Genomic DNA, 24,292 nt, shown 5'->3' on the forward strand with positions numbered 1-24,292 from the left:
TCCAGCTGAACCCAACTCAGAAATGGGCAGCCATCTACCATGACCAGATCGGGGGTAAGGAGAAAGAAAAGAATGAAAAGTGGAGCAGAGAGAGAGGCCAAAACAGAAACTAAATGGGAAGGAAGATAAAACTTCAAGATATGCAGTAGTGGCATGTAAATGAATCAGAAGTTTAAAAAAAACATGTTCCCATGTGAACATTAAAGTACTGATCTAATTAAAAACAATTGCAATTAGTGTTATTACTGTTATTGCTACAGCAAAAGGCTTCAGTTTGATGAAGCATGCATAAAACCCTTTCACTTTTCACTCGGCTGTAGAAAACATAATAAATACAGCTTGTTACACAATAATGGGAGGCTGCGTTATACATAACTGAACTGTGTAATACTAAAACTAAACAAATGTGTGTTCACTCTGACTCTGTGTTTTTTGGTTGAAAAAATAAACACACATTTGAACAGCCACCATCAGACAGCTTCTGTTATTATGTCCTATCATATCAACACATAATAAAACACAAATACTAACGCATTCTAACCAGTCACACTGACAAAAAAACCAAAACATTTCTACACTTCTCTGCTTATCCATAACACTCTGCATTATAACATAATTTTAAGTATCTTCCGAGATGTAGGTCCAAGCAGCAGATATGCTCACCGGGCACTTGTGTTGGGTACATCTGTTCAACTGCTCATTAACACAGATATCTGATCAGACGACAGCAACTCAATGCATTTAGGCATATCACAAAGCTCAAAGCACCTCAAAATAATTTCTTGACCATGATAATGACTTTACTGTACTTAAATGACCTCTACAGTCACCACTCTCACACCCCCTTTGGGGTGTGGTGGAAGAGTATCATGGATCAGTAAAAACTGTGTGGCGCTATCATGACAATATGGACGCAAAATCGCTAATGAATGTTTTTAACACCTTGTTGAATCTTTGCTGCTAAGAATTAAAGGGGGTCCAACCGGGTACTAGCACTGTGTACTTACTAAAGTGGCATGTGAGCATAAAGTTATCTTGTTTTGTGTAATCAAAGTTTAATAAATAAATAAATAAATAATCTGATGTGGTCAGAGAACTTCCTTGTTGCTGAAGTACATTTGGTCAGAAAGAAAGCAGGTTACTAACCTTGTGGGTCAAGGGCTTCCCATCACCAAGAGCCTTTCCAGTCAGGGCATCAAGGAGAAGGATAACTTGTGAGAGAAAAAGAGAAAGAGGACACAGTAAAAGCACAGTCCGTATGATTTTGAAATTTTATAGTAAGCATGGAGTTTTCCCCTCACCTTTTTCATCACTCTTGTCCCGAATGGCTATGGTGTCGTTACTAAGTGAGACACTCTGGGCATTTAGAATATCTGCTCTCATACCCGGGAACTTTGGGGACGATATCAATCGTCCTTCATAGGAGAACGTATACAACCCTGCTCCATCCACTAGTAGAAAATGTCTGGGAGGGGGAGACAAGAGAGGCCAAGTTACTGTATATGCTGTATATTACACATTATACGACTGAGGTAACATGGTGAGGAATAAAGGGGAGCAAACAGGAAAATTAAATAGATAACAGACGGTAAGAGTTAATTAACTGACACAAGAAGGTAATTTAAACATTTACTGAACAGCAACACACTGTTAACTTACTCAGTATGACTCATCAATCTAAACTGCGATTACAAAATGGCCAGTAATCTATTTAGCTCCATGCTGAGTGTCAGGGACACTGCACTGGAGTATTGCACAAGAGCTACTCCATATTAATCTAATTTCCCCCAGTGGTTTCACTCTCAGCCTTATTGTATGACAGAGCTGGCTGAGCTAGAGCACAACCCGGCTGTGTGTGTGTGTGTGTACGTATGCGTGCGTACATGTGCCCGTGCGTGTTTTTGTGTGTGTGTGTGTGTGTGTGTGTGTGCTAGGTTGGCTGCTGCTTGATGAGTGGCCAGTGCAGAGTAATGAAGCATTAGAGAAGCTGATAGATGATCCAACAGCCTGTTCTCTCTCCTGCTGCTTTGCTCCTGGAATAAAAAGACTCACTTCTCTGCTTGTAGGATGAGGCTGACTGTTCCCTCCTTTAGGTCAAAGATGAGAGGAGTATTCCAGTTTCTTGAGCTGGCAAAAATAAACAGCACAGTGGCAGACATTAAATAACTGTGTTACATCTGGCACAACTGCAGAGATGAGGGAAGAAAAAAAAGCAAAAATACGACCCACAGCAAAAGGGTAAAAAGCAATAAAAGACACAATATTTAGACAATATCAATGAATGGAGAGGAGATAAATCTGCAGAGTGAGCATAAAGAGTGCAGGCCTGAAAACAATCATTATAGGATGAAGTCTGCAGAACATGTGCTCTTGTTCCTAATCCTATTATTTTTCCATGAAGTGAAACAAAAAAAAAACAAAAAAACGTCTCCATATTTTACAAAACACACAGATCATGAAGTAACAATAGCCTGAAATGAATCAGCAACTTGGTAAGATTTGGTTGTTTTTCCCTCCCATCAGAAGCAGTTTTTTCTGTGTGGTCATGTTTTATTTTTGTAGGTTTTTCTAGCTACATGGCATGAGATTTCAGTATATTCTGGTTGAATCAAAAGACTTTTCTCATGCTTTTCTCAGTAAAAGAGGAGCATGTTTTGTACAACAACAAAATATACTGAAAGCACATGATGAGAAACTATGACTTTGAATAGAGGATGAGAAGATTAAAAAAAGACAAACAAAAAGAGCACTACTCACTTGTAGACATAGCACTGGAGGGAAGTCGCAACCACTAGGTGACCGTATGCCAGAGATGCTTTGATGACTCGATCTCTAAACTCCAATAAGTCCACTGCATCGTTCAGCACATTCCTCACCTGTGGAAAAGAGAGGAAAGGAGAGGAGAGAGGGGGACTTAAAAGTGGAAAAAAAGTGTAGGGATGACTTGACTTTGCAGAAATTATGACACAGGCACAAACTTTATATTACTGAGCAAACAATTCTCATTTAAAATGCAAAAAAAAAAGAAACCCCAACAAAAAGGAAAGACGCTAGCTTCACTAGCAGAGGGCTGAACACAGTCACGTACACATTGGAGTGAAGTTATTCGTAATATACACAGGAAACTATATACAGTAAATCCAAGTATACGTAGGTCAGCTGTGGACACAGGGAAAGCAGTTCTTACTGTTTTAAGTGTGTGCGTGCAGCGGTCGGTACTAATTTTTTCACCTGCGTAGATAAATACTTCCCTCCAGCTCTCTGTGTGAATGAATGAAGGAGCCTTTTCCAGCACCAGGTGAAAGGTGGGGTTATTTTTACAGCTTTACAAATCCTCCTCCTCTGCTCCCTCCAGCAATCCAAATTTACATGCAACACAACCAGGAATAAAAAACATTTGACCGCAAGGTGGTAAATTTAGCTGGCTGATTCACAAACCACTGGCAGATGTGCAGTTTTAAAACGGACTTCGAGGAGGAGAGAGGGAGGAGGGAGACAGAGAAGCGCCTGCGAGGCTGAAAATAAATGGCTGATGACCCAACTTTGTTTGGTTTACACAAACTGCACTTGGTAGAGTTGTCTATGGGTGCACATGTGTGTTGGCACACGTGTGTAACCCTGCTTCTGTAGGTGTGTGTGCGTCCCTGCCTGAAAATAAACGAGTGTGTGTGTGTACACTTGGGTGTGTTAACCGCATGTAAACGCTACCTTGTGGTGAGTGCAAGTTTAAAGAGTAGAGAATGGTGAAGCGAGGGAGGCGGCGAGACAGGCTGGTCATTGTCATTGCAGGGCTGCACACTGGCACATTGGGAGGGTCCTCCTATAATATATGGCCACAGCTAGCCAAGGCCTGGGAGGCATTTGCTTCGCTATATAGCATATTTACTCGCCTCTGTATAGTTTGCCTATAGCATTGCACTATTTTTCAATTCTCTTGCTACACCAACATAACGGAGTTGGCTCTGTTAAGTGTTTGGGTAAATATCCATACTCCTTTTCCCTAACAGGCAAGCTTATTTTCAGTGATTTTGGTTTAAACACAGACAGCTCTGAAGAGCAGAAAAGCAACTTTTATTATAGACCAGAAACAAAATGATTTTTACTATGATTCTTTTGGACACGTATATGATTACACCATTTATTTATGCACAAGTTACTGAAACATATTTGTCTTTTGGTTTACTTTAGATTCCGTCAGTCTTTTATCACCTGCTTTGTTAAATTAGAAAGGAAAACTAATTTGATGCAAACACAAACTCATTTGTATGAGGTAATCTTTCTACCTGCATGGTTCTCCTCTTTGTAAGAGTGATCACAAAATTCTTCCACTCCCAGTGCTGCTCCACCACATGGGCAAAGATGACATGTCCGTTGCCGCAGGCCCCGGCCAGCTGGGTGCCATCCGCAGACCAGGCCAAGCTGAACACACTCCCTGTGTTGGGCTTCTCCAACGCATAGGACCACTGAAGTGAGGGGCGAGATGAAGAATGAAATGGTATAGTGTTGGTGATATTAATAAACAATGTTAAACAATAACCTGTGGGGCAGTTTAGGAACTACTGACAATGTGAAGTTTAGCGAGCAGAAGCAGTATAAGTCAACACACATGTGAGTGCTTATATGTGTGTGTGTGCACATAATATAAACTCTGCCAGAAAGACATAGGCCCAGTCAGTCATTGAGCAGTGATGAACTGTGAGACACAGACAGAGAACTTAGCTCTGCACCGCTCATAAACATACACTGCTATTTTCATCGACTACACTGATGGGGGGGGCTGGGAGGAAGAGGGAGGGTTTATGGGTGTCTCTGAACTAAAGCTAATTAACAAAATCTCTTCCTTCTTTATATGAGAACAGGTTCAGTAAAGTCAGGGCTGAGAAGGATGGGGAAAAGAGGAGCAAAGAAAGAAATAATGACTCTTTTTCTTGTCTGCTGTGCTGCATCAGACAGTCTGTCTGATAGTAAAGAATGGCAAAAGACAACTGTGAGATAAGGAACTCCTTACTATCCAAGTCAAGGCACCCCTCATACTGCCCACCTCCCCTGTTTTCTACTCTGGCATAGAACATAAGAGCAAAGGCTAAGGCCATTATGTTTTGATTCAGCAAGATTCTGTTGAGACAATGAATAAACTAACAGACAAAAAAAAATTCAGTTTGTTATTTTCCAAAATGATCTCTCTGAAGGCCATGGAGTAGTAGATAAAGTCACAATGAATATGTTTTGTGACATCGAAATTGTTGTTATTATCCATCATCTACAATAACTAGAGCCAATTTTCCTCACACAATAAGCCCTTCTGCCACTAGAGTCCCCCTTCCTCATCCTCCACAGCTGTGCCTGACCTCCTCTCTTGCCTTGAGCGCAAGTAGCTGGCTGACCTGAGTTTCTTAGCTGCAGTCTTCCACACAAACGCATGCATTCACACTGTAACCTGCTTATTAGGGAAGAAAAGTGCTAATGTTAACCTAGCCCTGCCTGCTTGCCTGCAATGGAGAGACAGGTGTGGTGCAGTGGGCCAAGTGCTGCGGTGAACCTTGGAGCAAAGGCCTCAGTGTGTTCGCCGCCTAACACACACGCAGCTGCGGGATGTGAGGTGTATCGTTATTTCCTCTTCGTTGCCTCTGACAGGAGTAGAGGTAAACTCAGAAAGCTACAGGTTTCTGGGCAGCTGCTTTGATCTCTCTCCTTCTCCTGGTCCCGTCTGCCTCATACACCCACCACTCAGCTGGTTTTGGTCAGCACCCTCCCAGCAGTTAATGTCATATCAGGACCCAAAATAGCTTTAGGAAAAAGGACCTTTCCCATGTGGACAAAGGCTAGTTTGTTAAAGTGAGATTAATTTATATTTATCTTTTTCTCCCATCCCTTCTTCCTTTAATTTCGGCAGCTTCAACTTCCCTTATGCATTACATTAATTACATTTTCTTTAAATCAACATACTTTTTACATATAGATTTTTTTGTTTTCCTCTCTTCCAAAAGAGTGAAAGTGTTCTTGCTTGAGCTCCAAAGCAGAGCAGCTTGGGCCAGCATTTACAATAACAACAGAACTCATTTATTCTTCTGCTAACATCTTGAGATGACCCACTCTGTGTTAAAGCACACCAGGGGGAAACGAGGGGGGGGGGGGGGGGGGGGGGGGAGACTGAGCGATGGATAGATGGAGGGTCAGAGATCAAGCCGAATGTATACAACAGATTGTAATGAAGCAGGACATGTGATATCGGCCTGAGGAGCACTGCTGGATCCATGCTTACCTAATGCTTTTAACACATTGAGCCATTTGACTCTTTCTGGAGCCAGTGAGCATGTGTGTGTGTGTGTGTGTGTGTGTGTGTGTGTGTGTGTGTGTGTGTGTGTGTGTGTGTGTGTGTGTGTGTGTGTGTGTGTGTGGAAAGAGGGAGTTGCTTTTATATGTGTGCAATACGCGGCATGTGTGCACCTAAGTTTGAGTTTGCGTGTGAGTAAAAGTACAAAGGAAATGAAAAAAAGTTTAAACAAAATGAATATACGAATGCAGGAAATAAGACAACAGAAATTCGGTGTGAGTTCACATGTTGCTCTAATGTGTACATGTGTGTAAAAGAGGTGAAAATCCTCTGGCTTGTCAAGAGTTGTCAGCCAGTGTCTGACTATGGGACACGAGGGGGGACTCCTATTGCTCTCCTGAGATGGGCGGACTGTGCCTGGAGGACCAGGGATACAAAAATCTTTTCCAGAGCAGCACTCAGAGGAAAGCTCACTCTCTCACTCCATCTTTATCTCCTTCATCTACCTTTCTTTCATTTATTCCCTCTCTCCTTATTGGAAAAGAGTTGAATAATTCTGACACTTGGCTGCTTAACAAGAAACTGGTTAGAAGAACAGAAAGTCCTGCATTAAAAATGACCATACAAGAATAATAAAACCAGCTGACTTAAAGGCAAGGCAGGAGGTTATCTAGAAGAACTCTCCTTCTGCATCCTGTGCTGTTGTTTGTATACAGCAAAAGGAAGAAAGAGAGGCACAGTCTGATTGATGACTTAGCTTGGCCGCAGTAGGTTTAACCTCATACTCAATTATATTGTCTCAGAGTGTCACAGAATCACACAAATTTAGAGTCGATAGATATTTGACTTCTAAACGTTCAACCCCCCCCCCCCTTTTTTTTTTTTTAAATACACTGCAAAGCCAGACTGGTGTGCTCCGATTTTAAAGAGGATGTGAGACTGGTAATAAACAGAGGAGAGCAGATCACTGACTACTACAAGAACAGTAGAGATGGGGGAGCCCAATTAAGGGGGAGCGCAGCAAGGGAAGGTGAATCAGTCTGTGGCAATACATTTGGCAAATGGTTTTACTGCAGCCCAGAGGGGTGGAACTCTGCTGGATACTTGAGAATTCTACTTGACAAGGTTGCAAGGAGATTTAAGATTAGTGCAGAGAGATGTTAAACAGCATCAAGAGAGAACACGCAGACAAGGACATGGTCTGTATAGAGGCCAAAATAAAGATTTGGCTGTGGGATGTGGAAGGTGAGTTTCGGCCGTCATCTAGCCAGAGTCCACTCTGGTCATTGAACACCGTATATCCATAATGGGCAGCTTTGTGGTCAGAGGGAAGGTGGCAGACATGACGTTTAGTTCTCAGCTGAGGTTTGGGGGAGAGAGGGTGAGACCCCTGAAAGTCACAATGAGCTTATACAAAAAAGCTCCAATGCAGATGAAAACACACTCACACAAATTAAAGTTAAGCAGTTAAAAACTGCTGTGTACCAACGTGAGAAGTTCTGTTTTGTATTCATTGTAAACAGTTTGTGTTTTCCGTCTTCTTTTTTTTCTTTGTAAACTATATCCACAAATACTCAATAAAAATATTTTGAATAAAAAAAAAAAAACTGCTGTGTATTTATGAGACACATGCAGGAAAATGGAAAATAAAGTGCAGCAACTTATTTAAACATGTGGAATCATGGATGGATATACAGTCTATAGAGCAAAAACAGAGTTTCTGCAATTCTAATGCGCTTCGAAGTCAGTATTTGGTGTGACCAACTTTTTTTTGTTTGTTTTTTTTAAGCACAACCTGAACTCTCTTAAGCTTTCCTGTAATCTTTTTAATCAGCCTTCAAGAATACTTGAAGGACCTTCTTTGGATGTTAGTTATCTTTGGTTCCATTCTATAGTTAGATGCTTTCACACTGCTTCAACCTTTGAGGACTCGCAGAGGTCAGTCCATGACTGATTCCAGTTTGTTCTCCTGTGTGTTTGTCTACCCAGGTATGCTTTTACTGCATTTACAGTGTGTTTGGGACCACTGTCACGCTGAAAAATGAAGCTATTGCCAATCAGTTGCTTTCCAGGTAGTATTGCATGATGGATCAAAATCTGATGCTGAAATGCAGTTCCAAACCATGACAGAGCCTACACAACATTTTACAGATGACTGTAGACACTCACTGTTGTACCTCCGCTGTAAATACTGACAATAATTTGAACGAAAAGTTTCACATTTGGATTTGTCACTCCACGAGACCTGTTGCCACTGATTTTAAGCCCAGGTCTTGTGTAATTTGGCATACCTCAGCCTATTCTGCCGGGTTCCCTTCCTTGAAAATGGCTTCTTGACAGCCACCTTCCCCTGAAGCTCTGGCAAACTGAAGGGCCAGATACATCTCACAGGAAAATAAAATAAATAAATAAATCCAACAAACACCTGACACAGGACCTATTTCTTATGGACACAACTTTCAGACACTAAAACAGATAAACAGATTTTTTTTAACCGCCACTTGTCTAGGATACACCAGGCCAAGTTTCTAGCTAATAGCACTTTGGGAATCACCTTAGTGGGATAGAAAAATACTATTTTATGCCTGTCAAACTGTGTTATCTTTGGCATTTTTCATAGATTTAACTAAAGGGGGAACAAATTATGTGTTTTTGCAAAGGCTGATAGTAACAAATTCCTTTTTTGCTAACCTGTATTTTATGTAAAAACAACACTGGTTCATCTTTTGAGTTAGGCGGCTGTTTCTGCTTGAACAATTTTTGGATTAGGGTTAAGTGACTTAACAAAAATAAAACATTTCTCTTTTAAAAATGGTCAGGTACAAAGACAGGAAATGAACACAAGTAAAAAAGCAAAAAACAAAAAAGGCCTTCAAAAAGCCTGGAGAGCTACTGGTGAAGACTACCTTATAAAAAAAATGACAAGAAACTGGATCATAAGCAGAAAAATACATATTTGAAAAATGGAATGTCTCAATAGCTTCAATAGCATGAAATAAATAGTTTAATAAACCCTAGTATGTACTAACCTTTACCATATTTAGCTGGCTGGTGTTACTACTTGGGGCTATTTTTGTTTAAGCGATGATGCGCAGACCCTAGCTTGCAGCATGCAACCACCTGTAAGTGCACACAAGACTGCACACAGTCTTTTGATGCACAGCCTCTTCGAGGAGCGTGCGCTTGCTCTCCTCCTCTCTTCCTCCTCACGTTCGGCATTTCTTGACATATGTTTACCATTAAGACTGGCAGGTGTTGTGGGCCTGCCCCTTCTCTCTATTGTTGCCCTGTAGCTGCAGCCGGCACGGGGATGACTGCAAAAAGGTTATTTTAAGAGAAAATTAGATTCAAGGCAGACTCAAACTTGTTTCTAAAGGCACAAGTTTGGGTAATAATGTTGGGCCTTCTAAAAGTCAGGACATTCCTGCCTTGGAGCAAACGTTCTGTTAAAGTAACCATTTTGCATATGCCTTTTCTATATGTCTTTCTTTCTAAATAGGCATGACTAACTCTGTCCTGTTACTTTTTTGAAGCAGTTTCTTGCCTTTAAAAAAACACAAAAAACTATTCTCCCACAAATTACTCGATAGTAGCTCATTATTTTAATGACAAATACTTATTCCCTGTAGGCTTGAAAGGAGGCTGTTGAAACACTGCCGGTGTTCAGCTTGAATTAAGCTGGCTACCATGCTTTCTAACAATGACAGCTTTGTGGCAGAAAGAAAAGTCAAAATATCAAGGTTACTCTGCATGGGGAGCTATTTCTATTTGTTATTAGCAACTAATTATCACAACTGCAAAAGTGAGTTGCATATTTACATGTGTCCTGGTTAAAATGTGAGTGTTTGCACAAAAAAGTGACTTGTCTGGCAAAACTAGAGTGGAAAACCCCCCCAACACATTGATACATTTTTCTTTGAAAACCATTATGTTTCACTGTAACTGAAATGAACCAGACCAGGCATACATACTCAATCTTTTACATCTACTCTTGAAACCATGCAGTGTATGACTAATAAAGCAAAAATATATATTTATTAGCATGTAGCAAAGGCCAGAAATTATTACATCGCTCCTGAGCTATATGCAAAAGTTGCCCAATATATATTTAAAATTAATTAATATGATAATGCTAATAAAGCACAAAAGCTAAAATAAAATAAAAATAAAACAGTAGAAACTAAGTCAAAGGAGAAAATAAAAGTGCGACTCTGTGCCACTGAATTTCTGTCTCTCTACAGTACCTGAAAGTGTAGGGAAAGGGTTAATGACACATGTCTGGGCTAATGGCTCCCAGTGGAGCTATCTGCTGATTCAGCCCCATTACTTCACAAGCATTAAATATATCTGCTCTGACCGCTCTCTGCTCCCCCCCAGCCCTAACGCAAGTCAACAACATGCTAATCAGAAGGGGGGCATGAGAGTTTCAGACTCTCTGTGCTTTTCTAGCCCTTCATCTTAGACGCTCCTGACACATTTGCAGCAAGCGTTTAGAAAAAAACTTGTAACTGCCACATGTGTTAATGGGTCGAACAGACTCTGTGACCCATTAACAAACTTGTATTTAATGCAGTTACAACCCTATTTGGCCTTGTTATATAGAGCACACAATGCACATACTTTTTTCATAAACATAAGCATATAATTATGTATCTCTAATACTTTACAGTTGTACTGTATGCCATTGTTTAGTTATGTTTTCAACTTGAAATTAAAAATATTGCTCAAAGTGTGAAAAAAAAGTTTATCTCATCATTACATAACATAAACTGTGGAAAAAGAAAACCCACACGGTTCAAACCTACAATTTTCTCCACAATTTTTAAACAGGTGAAAGGAGAGCTATTCTCTGTTAGTTTAACACTGTGCTAGTGAGCTAGTGGGAGCTGACCTAGTCCGGGGTTAACAGTCTTACATAAATCAGAACAGATGGCAGACTCTCTGCAAAGCCAGCTGGCTTTAGTTTGCCTGTGTGTCTATGTGCAGGACAGGACCTAGCAGTGCAGGTACAGAGTAACTCCCTGCACATAATAAACACAAAATATCTCAGTGTAATGGACACTAGACATATACAGGCAAGTATCAAGCCCTAAACAGACATAGGGTGTACATGTCTGAAAATGCTGACACCAATGTTCAGGACCAAACCTGAGCTAAACCCACTGTGAAGTATATATTAAAAAATGCTCAAGAGTGAAACTAAAAACAAAGCAATTTGCTTTGGGGAAAAAACAAGAAGGTCGTTTTGGATTAGGGCTCATCAATCTCTCAGCAGATTAGGAGACCTTGTAAACGTCAGCTTGCTGTGAACCCTCCATGGGGGATGGGGTTGACTATTAGGATAAGGACAGCTGGGCCTATGTCCAGGACTGGTCAGACCTGTGTGTGGGAACGTCTCAGGCTGGGAGCTGACTTCCAAGATGGATTCTACGTTCCAAATACCCACACCTTTTCTCGAGATGGTTATGTTACTTTAAACCAAATAACTTTTTTAATAAACATTTGTGTGTAAGTGCAACATCATTATAGTGTTATTTAACTGTACATCATCTATGTATTGCAATTCCACACTGTTTGTATTTCATGCTGCATGTATTTCATGTTTCTGTGTAAGTAATCACTAGTATACAAAGTGATAATATTAGTTGCTTTGGTAACAAGTGTGCGTACGCATGCACACACGCACACACACACACACACACACACACGCACACGCACACACGTAAGTCTACAAGTGGGGCATGGCAAGACAGAAGTAAAAAAAACTGTGCACATGAAATGCATTAAAGATGCAACTTATGAAGAAGAAATACATAAAATTCAACCGATAACTGTATTGTTTGTTAAAGATTTAATTTAACTCTGACCACTGTCAGAGTCACAAAAAATAAGAGTCCTTCAGTTTAACAATATCACTGCAAAACACAGTGTTATTCTAAAAAGTTGTCCTTCAATCTGTTGTCATCTTGTCTGCTTTTATTCAAAATCGGCCTTGTAAAGAATCGCTGTGTGTGCGTGTGAGTGTATGCAAAACATACAATACAATCAAAGTAAAGGTTTCAGTATTTACTGTGCAATGACAAAGTAAACCATTTGCATTTCCTGACTCTGCAATAACACACTATAGTTATCTTATAAGCCCATTTGTAAACATAGGCTAGAGCTCCACAAATCTTGGCTTGGCTAACGAGATACAGAGGCTGGGCCGTAGACAAGCATAGTGTGGCATAAGTTGGAGCTTTAGATAGCGCGAGAGCGAGAGAGAGCGAGAGAGAGAGCGAGAGAGAGAGAGAGAGAGAAAAAAGGGGAGAGTAATGATCTACACATGGTTTCATGCTGAAGCCTCAACATAGTAACCATAGACACATGCTGGGGCCTCCTGGGACTCATCAGCAGGACACAGCTGTGTGAGCTGGACAGCAGAATTCTATTAGCACCAACTATGCACATATGCACTTGCAAACACACACGCGCACAGACACGCACCCACACAGGTAATTTGGGTGTTTAAAAGCATTTGGCATGCTACAAATGGCACAATGCACAAGACCCCACTATATCAGTGATGACAATTTAAGAACAGACAGGTTTATTTTGGTCATCGTATGAGCAGCACAGACTAAGGCTTTGAGAATGTATCCAGCCCTGTCTGTGTAGAACACTTGTTGATACCTGCTAATCTTAATTCCATCATTATACCATGGCAGATCTCTTCTACTGTCAAAGTATCCACACAGTGGAGCATACACAAAGTAAACTACATATGACAGGACAAAGCATTATTCCTCTGTTGAAGCAAACATATATAACAAATTTGAACAAATGAAGGAAGCAGTCATTAAATTACTCAGCATCATTCTGCTCCATGTGGAGGCCAGCAGAGAGGGGGAGGGAACCCTGGGGTGCAGCCAAAATTAAACCCTTTCAAATCATCCTCTTCTGGAAGTTGGTCCAGTGCCTCCAGCCCAGCCCTAGCCCTCAATAACGGTCCTTAATGAACTCTGGGCTGGCAAAAAAATCTCAAAGTGATACCCCCAGTTCCACACATACTAGGCTCTCCCCTACTTGTGTGCACAACCAAAGCCCGTTATTTGCTCCCTGCCTTCGTCACCAAGTATCACCCTCATGGCTTTATCCCTCTTTCCTCTCTTTCTCCCTCTTTCTGTCTATGAGTGTGACATGTTTGTCTAGCTAGTGGAGGTAGTGATTTAGCGTTGCTAAGAATGATGACTCTGCCAGAGCGGCTGGCAGGGCACTGTCTTACTGTCGTACTCTTACTCCAGCTTTGGGGGGAGGGAAGGAGGGTTTGAGAAGTAAAGAAAAAAAGAGAGAGAGAGAGAGAGAGAGAGAGAGAGAGAGAGAGAGAGAGAGAGAGAGAGAGAGAGAGAGAGAGAGAGAGAGAGAGAAGACTGAGACTTAAGGGAGAGAGAAACCACCGTCTTTTATGGAGACCAATCCTCCAAGCCTCACTGCCTAGGCCAACTTTAAAGGATATATTGGACAGTTCCACACTACCCCACCCCCCACCCCTCCAACTGCTCTCTTTTCTCAGCTTTTCATGCTCCCCTCCTTTTTGGTTTCCAACAAGGCAAGCCTTTAGCCGAACTCGGGAGAGGTGTAAAAGTAATACCATGTCAACAAGTGCCTTTTACTCTAACCCACTTTACGCACACAAGCACTGACTCTCTCTCTCTCACACACACACACACACACACAAACTTACACAAAAAAAAAAAAAAATTGGGGTCAATCATCTGCAAGATGGACCTAAGTATACACTGTTCCACAGAGTGTGCCAGAATGAGTTCAGCAACACAGAAAACCAAAGCCTGTTCGACACAAAGGGCCTCGAATACAAAGGAGAAATCATTATCCTCACATTCTGGTAGGGGAAACTAATGAGCTCCTTGGGATGACAGATTAAGTCTACATGTAAGTATTGCATCTAATAGTCTTACACTATTCATGCTCGCAAAGGTTTCATCAAGACTGGTAACCTCATTAAAATCTGTTAAAAGAAATGAGTAAAATTATTCCTATGAAAACAAGGATAAACTGTAGAGGGAGAGAGCTGAGAGAGGACGGGCAGACCTCAGATTCAGAACTTGAGTTCTTTTTCTACCACTTCACAGTAATATGGAGGAAGCTTTCTGTTCTTACTACAGCGAGCGAGAGAGTGTGCATAAAGGAAAAGTGCAGAGTGCAGAGAGCAAGAAATAGCATGCAAAAGCACAGATTTTTAAGGGGAGGGAGAGAGTGAGAAAGAAGAGAGTGAGGGACAGAGAGCGCAAGTGGGAGGAGGAGGGAGAGAGAGAAAGAGAGAGGGGTAGCCCTACCCAGTTGCCTGGGGAGAAAACTGCTCTGCTGCTGACTCAGGACTCTCTTTGTTTGACAACGCTCCCTAGCTCTCCCTCTCTCTCTCCCTGACACACTCACACACTCAAACTTACTTGTCTTTTTTCAAATACTAAGACACCATGTTTTTTAATGTGCACATGGTCTTTCTTTGTCAAAGCTACACCATTAATTTCACTCAGTCTCTGCTGTTTTTCTACTCCCTATCCTCAATGTGTGTGTGTGTGTGTGTGTTTCTCTCTTACTTCTGCTGCCTAAAAACATACTGTACTGAACGCCCCAGTTTCTTGTGATGAAAACAGATAAAGGTTTGCACTGTAATAAATCTACAGTGGTTTCTTTTGCTTTTTCATGCTCCACTAACAGTGGTTCACAATCAGGACCAGAACTCTTGGCCACTTCATTCTTTTCCAACAGCGGCACTTTCCAGATGTTGGCTGGCCAATGGCTGGTAGCAAACGCTCAGGTATATGCTCCCCAGTGGTAAAGCGGGAGACCTGTTAAAGGGACTAATTGATAAGCCGGTGATGACTGATGCCTAGCAAATAAGAGTCTACGGCTCAGAGGGAAAATAAAGACAGCAACAAGTGTGGCAGGCTAACGGACAGTCAAGAGGAATACACTTTCTGGGGACATAAACAATAGCTAGCCGTGTTAAGGACGGGTGGACAAAGATCCTACAGACAAAGAGGGTGCAGATGAAGACGCAAGGGATAAGGAAGAAAGTTAAACATGGACCAATTCCAAAAGTGGCAATGCTGAGCAAAGCCCTAAGGGGACCCCTAGACTCATCCAGAAAAAAAAGAGGTAAAGAGGGCCTCGAGGAAGGAACAAGGGAGACGGAGCCAAGAGGGGGAGCACTGATAAGCGCAAGGTAGTCAAACATACCCAAAGGGAGTAGGGAGGCATGAGAAGCAAAAAAAAGAATGATAGAGGAAGATTTAGACAAATGAGGTAATTCTATGTTTAAAAAAAGAAAGAAAGAAAAAGTAAAAACATGCAAGAGAAAGAAACAATTAGGAGCTCAGTCTCCTGCATAATTTTACCTAAAACTGACACAAAGTGGATGAATAAAATATTCAGTTTGTTCTAAAGACAATGTAGCTAGCAGAAAATTATGGATAATCACTGATTGTTATGAGTGAAGACCATTTCGGCTTTTCAATCAAATAGAAAAATCAAAAAGGGTATAACAGTGGTTTAACACTTTTACATTCTCTGCCTTTGAAAGCAATGCTACTATTATGAGGTATAACATTAACATTAACAGATCATTTTCTCAAAACTGTGTGAGGTTAACAACTGTTAGTTCTTTGTGTACCAACAACTGCAACACCTGAAGGAAGGGGATTTTTAACTACAAATGACAAAGATATTCATAAGAAATAGGGCTCACCCTTACGCCAACTTTACGAGTATTCAGACTAAGCTAGTCTAATGTGCACAAGTATAATTTAACAGAAGGGGATTACAAAAGAGATGGTGGAAAGGAGAGTGGAAGAGTAAGATATGCACTTGAGATTATTGGTGGGAGCATGAGAGAAACCTGGATCATTCCAGGTCAACCATATTTTTAGTAATACCTCAGTTAAACGAGACCAGAGGAGAGACAGGAGCAGCAATCATTAGGTTCAATGAGGTATACATCTACAGCCACTTTCAGATTGACATCAAGCCCTGCATGAACAATCACAGGCTGATTATTCGTTTAAAATAGGTCATTCTGGTAAACACTCAGATTTTCAGCAAAAACAGTTATGCCTTCTTGATCTGACTCTGCTTACGTGCCTTTGACCAGCCTCTGAACTTGGGATGATGTCCTGTGCTCTGTGTCTCCTACAGCAGAAGAAGAACTTGCTCTTCATGACCAAATAACAAAAGCAAAAAGATAAAATCATATTTTTTTTAATGAATCTATTGAAAGTTTAAATAGATAAACAAATATTATTCTTATTCCTTCACAATATTCTTCCAGGGAATTAGAATAGCAAAACCAGGCAGCTTTAACATTTATGCATGTGAGCACGGTTGTACAGCAAAGAGAGAGAAAAAAAACAAGTGTACAGAAGAGAAGGGGGAGAAGGGGTGGAGAGCAAGAAGCGAGAGGGTGCTTGCCTGGCACAATGAGTCCTACTTGTTAGCTAGTGACAGTGTCAGGGATCGTGACAGGGTCCAGACGCTAGACACCAGCTGCAGCGCCTCGTAAATAGACTGCTGTCTCGCAGGCACATTTGCACGGCAATGGTTGCACACAAATGTGCACACACAGGCATGTGGGCACATGCATATACTATGGCAGGCACACAGACAGACACTGACTTATTGTGTCTCCCAAATCTTGTAAAAGGGACAGTGAGCCTCTTTGTGTCTTGTGTGATGTTAAACCTCCTGTAAAAAGTGCTTTACACAAAAAGCGCTCTGCACAAAAGAACTCTAAGCACCATAAAAGTCTAAATAAAAGAAATAAATATGTATTAATAAATCAGTTATCTTTTAATCGTTAAGAAAAAAAATGCTACAATCAGTCCATGGGTGACTTGCTGGAACTGCAAGACTAATTTTTTTTTTTTTTTTGCTACTTTTGTATTTGCGTGTGTCCACCCAGCCTTTCCAGCGATAATGGAGAGGGGTAATTCACTACATCTGCCCTAAGGCATGGAGGAGAGAAAGTAAAAACGTAGACGAGAGCTGATAGTTTAGAAGGAGAGGAGAGCCAAGCTGGAAAAGGGTGAAAGGGTTAAATCTGCAGGACTGATCCTGCTGAGCCAGCAGCAATACGTTAAAGTGCAAGGTTTCATTGTAGCAGATACAGAATGAAACTCCTTCCCATTAGTCACGCTAGTAACTGAAAAGGCTCTTCACGCTGTTTAACCCTTGCTGTGCCGCAAACAAACCACAGCAACAACACAGGTAAAGCACTTGTAAGCAGCTAATGGTTTCTGTCTGCAACTTCTCATGCACAATGGCATTATAATAAATATACAACACTGGCCGAGGGTGCACATGTAAGCAAAACTTGAACTTTTTCTCTGATGCATGAAAGAACCTTCTGTCTGAATTCACACATAGAACGCGACTCGGACGGAGTGACCTTTTGAGGGGGATTTTCTTTTTCTAAACTCTTTTCCCCCCCTTATTCCCTGCACCCCCACTCCGCTTCTCTTCTTGAGCAAGCCTCCCACACCATGCTACAGCACACACTGTCTCTGAGGGGCTTAGGGAGGAGAAGGCATGCATACCCTTCCTCCAGTCAGAGCAGGGCAGAACCATAATCATCATAATTATCATCATCATCACACTGCCTTAACCAAGACACACCACAGCAAAGCAAGTGGTGCAATGATGAAACAATGGAACAAACCAACCACGTAAACAAACCCATAATGGGAGGACATAAGGTTACTCGGGTCATTACAAAAAATAAAGGAGCAAGTTGTAATTTTAATAGTACATTATTTTTAGTTTTGTTTACACGGGCAAAATGGATATGAGCTGGCTTAATTTGAATCACTTCCTCAAGCTGCAGCAATAATCTGGCAAGTTACTCCAAAACAACTGAAATCGCTGGTTCAGAAGAGCAAAAGTAACTATACCAAATCTGTCTCGCAACGCAGATACAAACACACACCTTACTCCTGTAGAGAAGACATACTGGTTGGTCCCGACCTCTCTCTAGCACATATGATTTAGTACCCCAAGAAAAAAAAAGAAAGACATTTGATCCTAATTAAATCAAAATGAAGCATGAAATGCCCGATGATCAGGACACAAAAATCCCAGCCCAGGTTGTTTGTTTTGATTACTGCGATCTGATGCAGCAGTACAGTGACATCTGAACATAAACTCAAAGAAGCCCTAAACGTCCCATGAGGGAACTGGTAATATTGCTCTCTGCCAAGTGTTCAGCAATAATGAAACAACAATTACCATTCATCATTCTCTCATTTCCTTTCTCATTACTGAAGTTACCATCAGCACCAGGTAACAAGAACATGTGGCATGCAGCCTAATGTGATTTAAAGAGATGAATGATGTATAGAAAACACGTGGCCTGTAATGAGCTACACACTGTAAACCATACTGCATTGGAAAAGCTGACAATGTGCTATAGACACTGTATGTTTCGAGGAAAAGGACTTCACACACTACAAATAAATGCTACACGGGGAGATGTACATAAACTAAAGGAAAAAGTACACAAAAAAGCTAAAAATATGTGGAAAGTACATGGCCCTGATGATGTACAGCTTCTGCTCTTTTTTTCCAGCAAGAGCTGCATATAACTGAAGTCAGTCTGATTTCATGAACTATCACTTATGTAGAGTAGGTCACTGAAAGGTAATAGTTAAATTGTTTTTGAGGAACAAGTAGTTCGTTTAAAATGATGAATTTTATGATATCCTCAAAAAGTGATCAAAAACCTGGAATTAACTTAAGCACATGCAAACATACTTTGATTTTTTTTTACTCAATATATATACTTTTTCATGAGATTACTGCCACAAAGTTGTTGTTTTTTTCCTGTAGGACTGCGTGTACTTACTTACTGACTACATGTGTAACCAGAGAGGAGACATGTATTACTGAAAATTCAACCTTAGGTAGACTTTTTGTAAAAAGATTACATATGGCAAATGATTATCATCCTTATTAAAACAGTTCCTGGTCAGGTGTAAAAGATTAGATTAGACTGAGTGGTCATTTGAGTGTGTTCGTGTGCCAGGGTTGTGTTGAGATTAGCTAGTTACTGGCTGATGTGGGGGAAAAAATCAACTTCCACATTTTATTTTCAAAAAAGCAAAAATGCTACACAAGTTTATTTATTATTAAATATTAGTAAATTAATGTATCAGGTTGAAATTGTAAGGTCTTTACCTGACAATATAAAGCGCCTTAAGGCAACTGATGTTGTGATTTGTTGCTATATAAATAAAACTGAATTGAACTGAACTGAATTGTGGTTCACTGACGGACTGTAGTCCTGCCCATACCCTACCTCCAGCACTTCCTGTTGGATACATGGGTAAGACAGTAGATGATGAATGTGTAAGAGGTGCCAGAAATCTCAAATTAAGTTCACTTTATGTCATTCCAGGCATATTAAAATACACCGGGACAAAATTATGTTTATGAAAGCCTGAGTAAGTGAAAAAATAAAAAAACAAAGAAAATTTGCTGTTTTGAACCCTTTTGCCAAAATTGTGTCTATTAATAACCTCTATTTCATTTCTATAGCTAATACCAGACATCCCATTTACATTATACTATGTTCAACATTTAAAAAATAAAAATACATGGAGGTTATAATGGGTTCACTTACTCCAGTCTTATCACAGAGCCGCAGGGTGTTGAAAGAGCCCACAGCAAACACCTCTCCATCTGGAGCCCAGGACAAAGATGTGACTGGGTAGTCATGAGACAGTGAGCAGTGAAGCAGATGTCCAAAGCTGTCCCATACCTGTTGAAGAGGCAAATGGTTTTAAAAAGGTATTCAGTAATTACTAAGACATCAACAAATACACTAAAAAGCCACTGACCTTATATTTACAATCTTCCCCACCTGACAGGATTAGGTCATTGACTGAATTCCAGTCTACCTTCAGAATGACCCCATCATGAGCCTTCCACTAGGGAGAGAACGATAGAGAGAAAGCATACACGTAATGGAAAGAATGGGGGGAAAAAATAAAAAGTTAGGTTAAGAAACATAATAACGTCATCAACACATAACATTTTGGTTTGAAGAGATCTCTAACAAATTCCTATACTTTTCCTTTGTCCAAAAGGAGGATAAAAATAAGCTGGCTGGAATAAGCACCCGTATGGAATTTATTTTTTGGTCACGACCACAGTTACAAGTTTATGAATTGTTTCATCTTAGCCAAACTGAGAGCTTACTTTTAACATTATGTGTTACAGTGTAACAAAGAACAGAGAGCCTGTTCCCAGCCTTATCTCACCAGACCTAATGTACCATTCTGTTCCTAATCTGTATAAACATTTTATTTTTTGTACACTGGTTACTTATTCCATGTACCCAAGGAAGACACAGGTAGATATTCTGTATTGCTGTCTGTATAAGGGACTGCAAAGGTCAAAGAGGATGATGTTAGGGGGTCTGTGGGGGAGGGGGAAGGGGAGTTCATTTGTTTAGTTCATTGTGTTGGTCTTCAGGGGATCTCAGAGGGAGATAATGAAGTTGGGACATTGTGCTTGCATATGAATGTATGTGCAGTAATAGCTTAGTAATAGTTTTCTTATAAGCCTTTAAGTATAGTGTAGCAGAGATGAGAAAAAAAATCTTCTCTTGTTTCAGTGTCTTATATGAAATTAATGGCCTCACTGACTCATTTAAATGGAGAACTCAATTTTGCTTCTGTTTGACATAATAATTTCAAGTTAATAATTCACTACAAACTATACTATACTGAGAGGTCATATGGTCTGGAACTGGTTTTCATATACATATGAAATAGCATATTTGGATGTCTAAATCCTTCAAGCCTTTGTAAATGTCAGTAAAATGAAAACGAATATCCCCAAGTGTGAATTTGCGCTCAAGCAACATGTGTGAGTAACAGAGAGAGTTTAGTCTATCGGCTTACTCAGAAAAAGTTTTTTACCTGTATGATTTTGGCGCTGGGCTGTAAAGGCTTGATAATTAGCTGTCTTCCTGAAGTGTAGAGAATTCTGTCCGAGTCCGGACCCCAGGCCACAGAATATACAGGAGATCCTGGAAAGACATCCAAAAGCATAGGATGAAGAAAGCAGCAATCTTTTATTAATCATGAGCCAAGAGCACAGAGTTGTGTACAAATGCCCCCTCTCTCATTTACAAATCAGAATTTGCTGTGAACAATAGCTAGAGGATGAAGCAGACCCAATTCCTCCTCTCAAAAGATATCATACTCAATCAGAAATCTCACCTCATTCAGTCTACGTAACAGCACTTTGCTTCACTTACAAGAAAACCAGCTGAGAAAATCAGTCTAACTTCTACTGCATAAGCACAAGTGTGTGTCTCTGTGAGCAAGAGCGTGTGTAGAGCTGTGCCTGTGAATCTGTGTGTGTGTGTGTGTGTGTGTGTGTGTGTGTGTGTGTGTGTGTGTGTGTGTGTGTGTGTGTGTGTGGGGTGGGGAGTGGGGGTGACATTTAACCCTACTCCAGGTGCATGGGGTTTCTCACAAATGCCAAATGGTCACATGATCCAAATCTGACGAAGGCGATGAGAGGGGTTCAGACAAGTTCCTTTTTCCTCGCTCTCACTCTGTTCCAACCTCTTCCTAGAGCTCTCTCGTAAAATGGGTCATAGTATCCAAAAAGAACAGTGTGCTCCTGTAATTTGTGCATATATGTGCATGTGTGAGAGAGAGTTTGTGTGAGTGTGTGTTTGTGAAGCTGTAGCCACAAAAGAGAATCAACACCTGCAGTGATCTGGGTGCCATGTGTATCTGTAGAAATACTACTAAATCCAGGTGTTGCACAAATGTACAGCTCAATCCCCAAACACTAAGAAAAAAACATTACTACATACTGGGCTCAATCACCAGTCCCCAGCCAGGTTTTACACAGCATCATTCAGGAGTGGCATACAATCAGTTTCACCAAGAAGCCAATTTTTACCCCCCAAAACAGTTACATCTGACTTCAACTGCACAGTGATTAATAAGTAAGATCTGAATGCTAAAGAAAGAACTTTAGCATCAGTCTTACTTGAGATTTTTATGGCTTTTAGTAAAACTCCACTTCAAAAAAAAAAAAAAAATTATAGTGCCTCTAATTATTATTTTTTTTAACTTATACCTGAAAATGGACTCACATTTTGGCAGTACTAAGCATGATTATCTTCTTAAGCCTTGATTATACTCTGTTTTGAAAATGGACAGCAGAGCCAAATAGGCATCCTGGTTTCACACTTCTTTCAACTCCGCTTGAAGTCCGTCACCTTTGCAACATGCGTAGTTAGTGTATTATAATGTAAATTCTCTATTAATTTGTCCACACAGTCACTAAAAATAGGTAGGCATGTTTTCCACAGTCTGACATCCCGTCTTCCCTTTAACAGCAGTCTATAAACATGTGGGAGCTGAGGAGACCAGCTGCTGGACTTTTGGGAGAGGAATCTTGTCCCATTCTTGTCTGATACAGGATCCTAGCTGTTCAGCAGTCCTGGGTTTTCTTTGTAGTCTACTTCATTTGTTGCATTTTATAATGAACCAAATGCTTTCAATTGCAGAAAGCCCAGTTTGACAACCATATCTTTCTACAATTAAGCCATTGAGTCTGGATGGACAAAAAGTGGGCTACCATATCAGAGATGATGGTGCAGATCATGTTCATTATGTACTATAGATGACGACAAATTCATTCATTCTTCAAAATTTTACATTGAAAATTCTGAATTTGTTACAGAATTTTTAGATGTAGTTTTTTGCCGATAAACCTGTGCCTTTAATTCTGAGAAACTCTGCCTCTCTAAGATGGTCTTGGAGGAGAAACTCTAAAAATCTATCAAACATGAGGCACTACACATTGTGGTGAGGTTATATACCACCACTAAGATTTTGTTAAATGTTCCTTAGCAAGTTGGCCCTCAACCAGATGCTTTTGGTAGCCATTAACAAGCTTCTGGTCTCATTCTGGCTGACCACTATTCTTTGAAAAATTAGGTTAATTTAAGTTCATTTAAATTGGTTTGTTTCCTGCCATGGATCCAGCTTTTGAACATAGTCCACAAATTTTCAATATGGTTGAGGTCCAGGATTTAGAAAGGCAATTCCAGAAGCTAATGTTAGCCTGCTTTATCCATTCCTAAACCAGTTTTGATGTGTGTGATCATTGTACTGTTGGAAGAGCCAATTCTTCCCAAGTGTAGCTGTTTATCTGAGGTGACATGAAGAACTTGGAGGTAGTTCTGCTTCTTCATTATTCAGTCTACTTTGTGCAATGTATCAGTAGCACTGACAGCTAAACAACCCCAGAGCATGATGCTACCACCACCATGTTTGACAGTTTGTACATTGTTCGTACACTGTTCATCTCGTCTGACCAATTTTCCGTATTGTAAAATTCCTGTTGAGTTTAAAGATGTGGATTTTGGAGCAGGGGCTTTTTTCTTATTTGTCACTTGTCAGTCCATGGCAACGTAAAACTTGATTCACTGTGGACAGAGACCCCGGTGTTCTAGCAGTTTCGAGTTCATGTTAGGATGAACCCTGGTGGTTCCTAGGTTGCTACTGAACATCCCGAACAATTTCCAATCATCTGAGGGGGATGATTTTTGATCTTTTTCCAGACCTTGGCAAAGTGGTGATGTATCCAAATAACTTGCATTTCCACACAATTGGTTGAACTGATAATCTTGGACTCTGCAGTTGTTTAGAGACGGCTCCAAGAAACCTTCCCAACTTGTGTAAATATACAGTTATCCTTCTTAAGTCTTCACTTACTTTCTTAGACTTTCCCATTATTCTGAGGAATGGTCAATGCAATGAGGGCTGTTAAACAAATTATCTTTATGTTGGCAGAGAGAAACTACCAAGTGTATTCAATCATAAAAACTAATGAGAAGTTAATATTGTAGACATTGCAGAACCTTCAGTACCACTTATCACCAGTAAAAGATTTAAGTGAGTGTATTTATACATTTGAGCCTAAATGTAT

The 24,292-nt window shown here is 40.5% G+C and overlaps 1 protein-coding gene across 2 annotated transcripts in view; it reads right to left on the reverse strand.

The window, feature by feature from the left end:
• The window catches only part of ift80 (intraflagellar transport 80 homolog (Chlamydomonas)), a 41,026-nt gene that overhangs the window by 11,286 nt on the left and 5,448 nt on the right, over positions 1–24,292 (reverse strand). For both annotated transcript variants that reach the window (XM_084950464.1, XM_084950463.1), the window contains exons 6-13: positions 21,253–21,362; positions 20,167–20,256; positions 19,950–20,087; positions 4,284–4,463; positions 2,758–2,876; positions 2,053–2,127; positions 1,302–1,465; positions 1,147–1,211 (exon numbers count right to left, since the gene is read on the reverse strand). In XM_084950464.1, coding sequence (XP_084806590.1) covers positions 1,147–1,211; positions 1,302–1,465; positions 2,053–2,127; positions 2,758–2,876; positions 4,284–4,463; positions 19,950–20,087; positions 20,167–20,256; positions 21,253–21,362 — 941 coding nt within the window. The remainder of the gene's footprint in view (positions 1–1,146; positions 1,212–1,301; positions 1,466–2,052; positions 2,128–2,757; positions 2,877–4,283; positions 4,464–19,949; positions 20,088–20,166; positions 20,257–21,252; positions 21,363–24,292) is intronic.

This window comes from Perissodus microlepis, chromosome 14 (genome assembly GCF_051167445.1).
Source record: "Perissodus microlepis isolate ML-2025 ecotype Zambia chromosome 14, ASM5116744v1, whole genome shotgun sequence".
Taxonomy (NCBI): Eukaryota; Metazoa; Chordata; class Actinopteri; order Cichliformes; family Cichlidae; genus Perissodus; species Perissodus microlepis.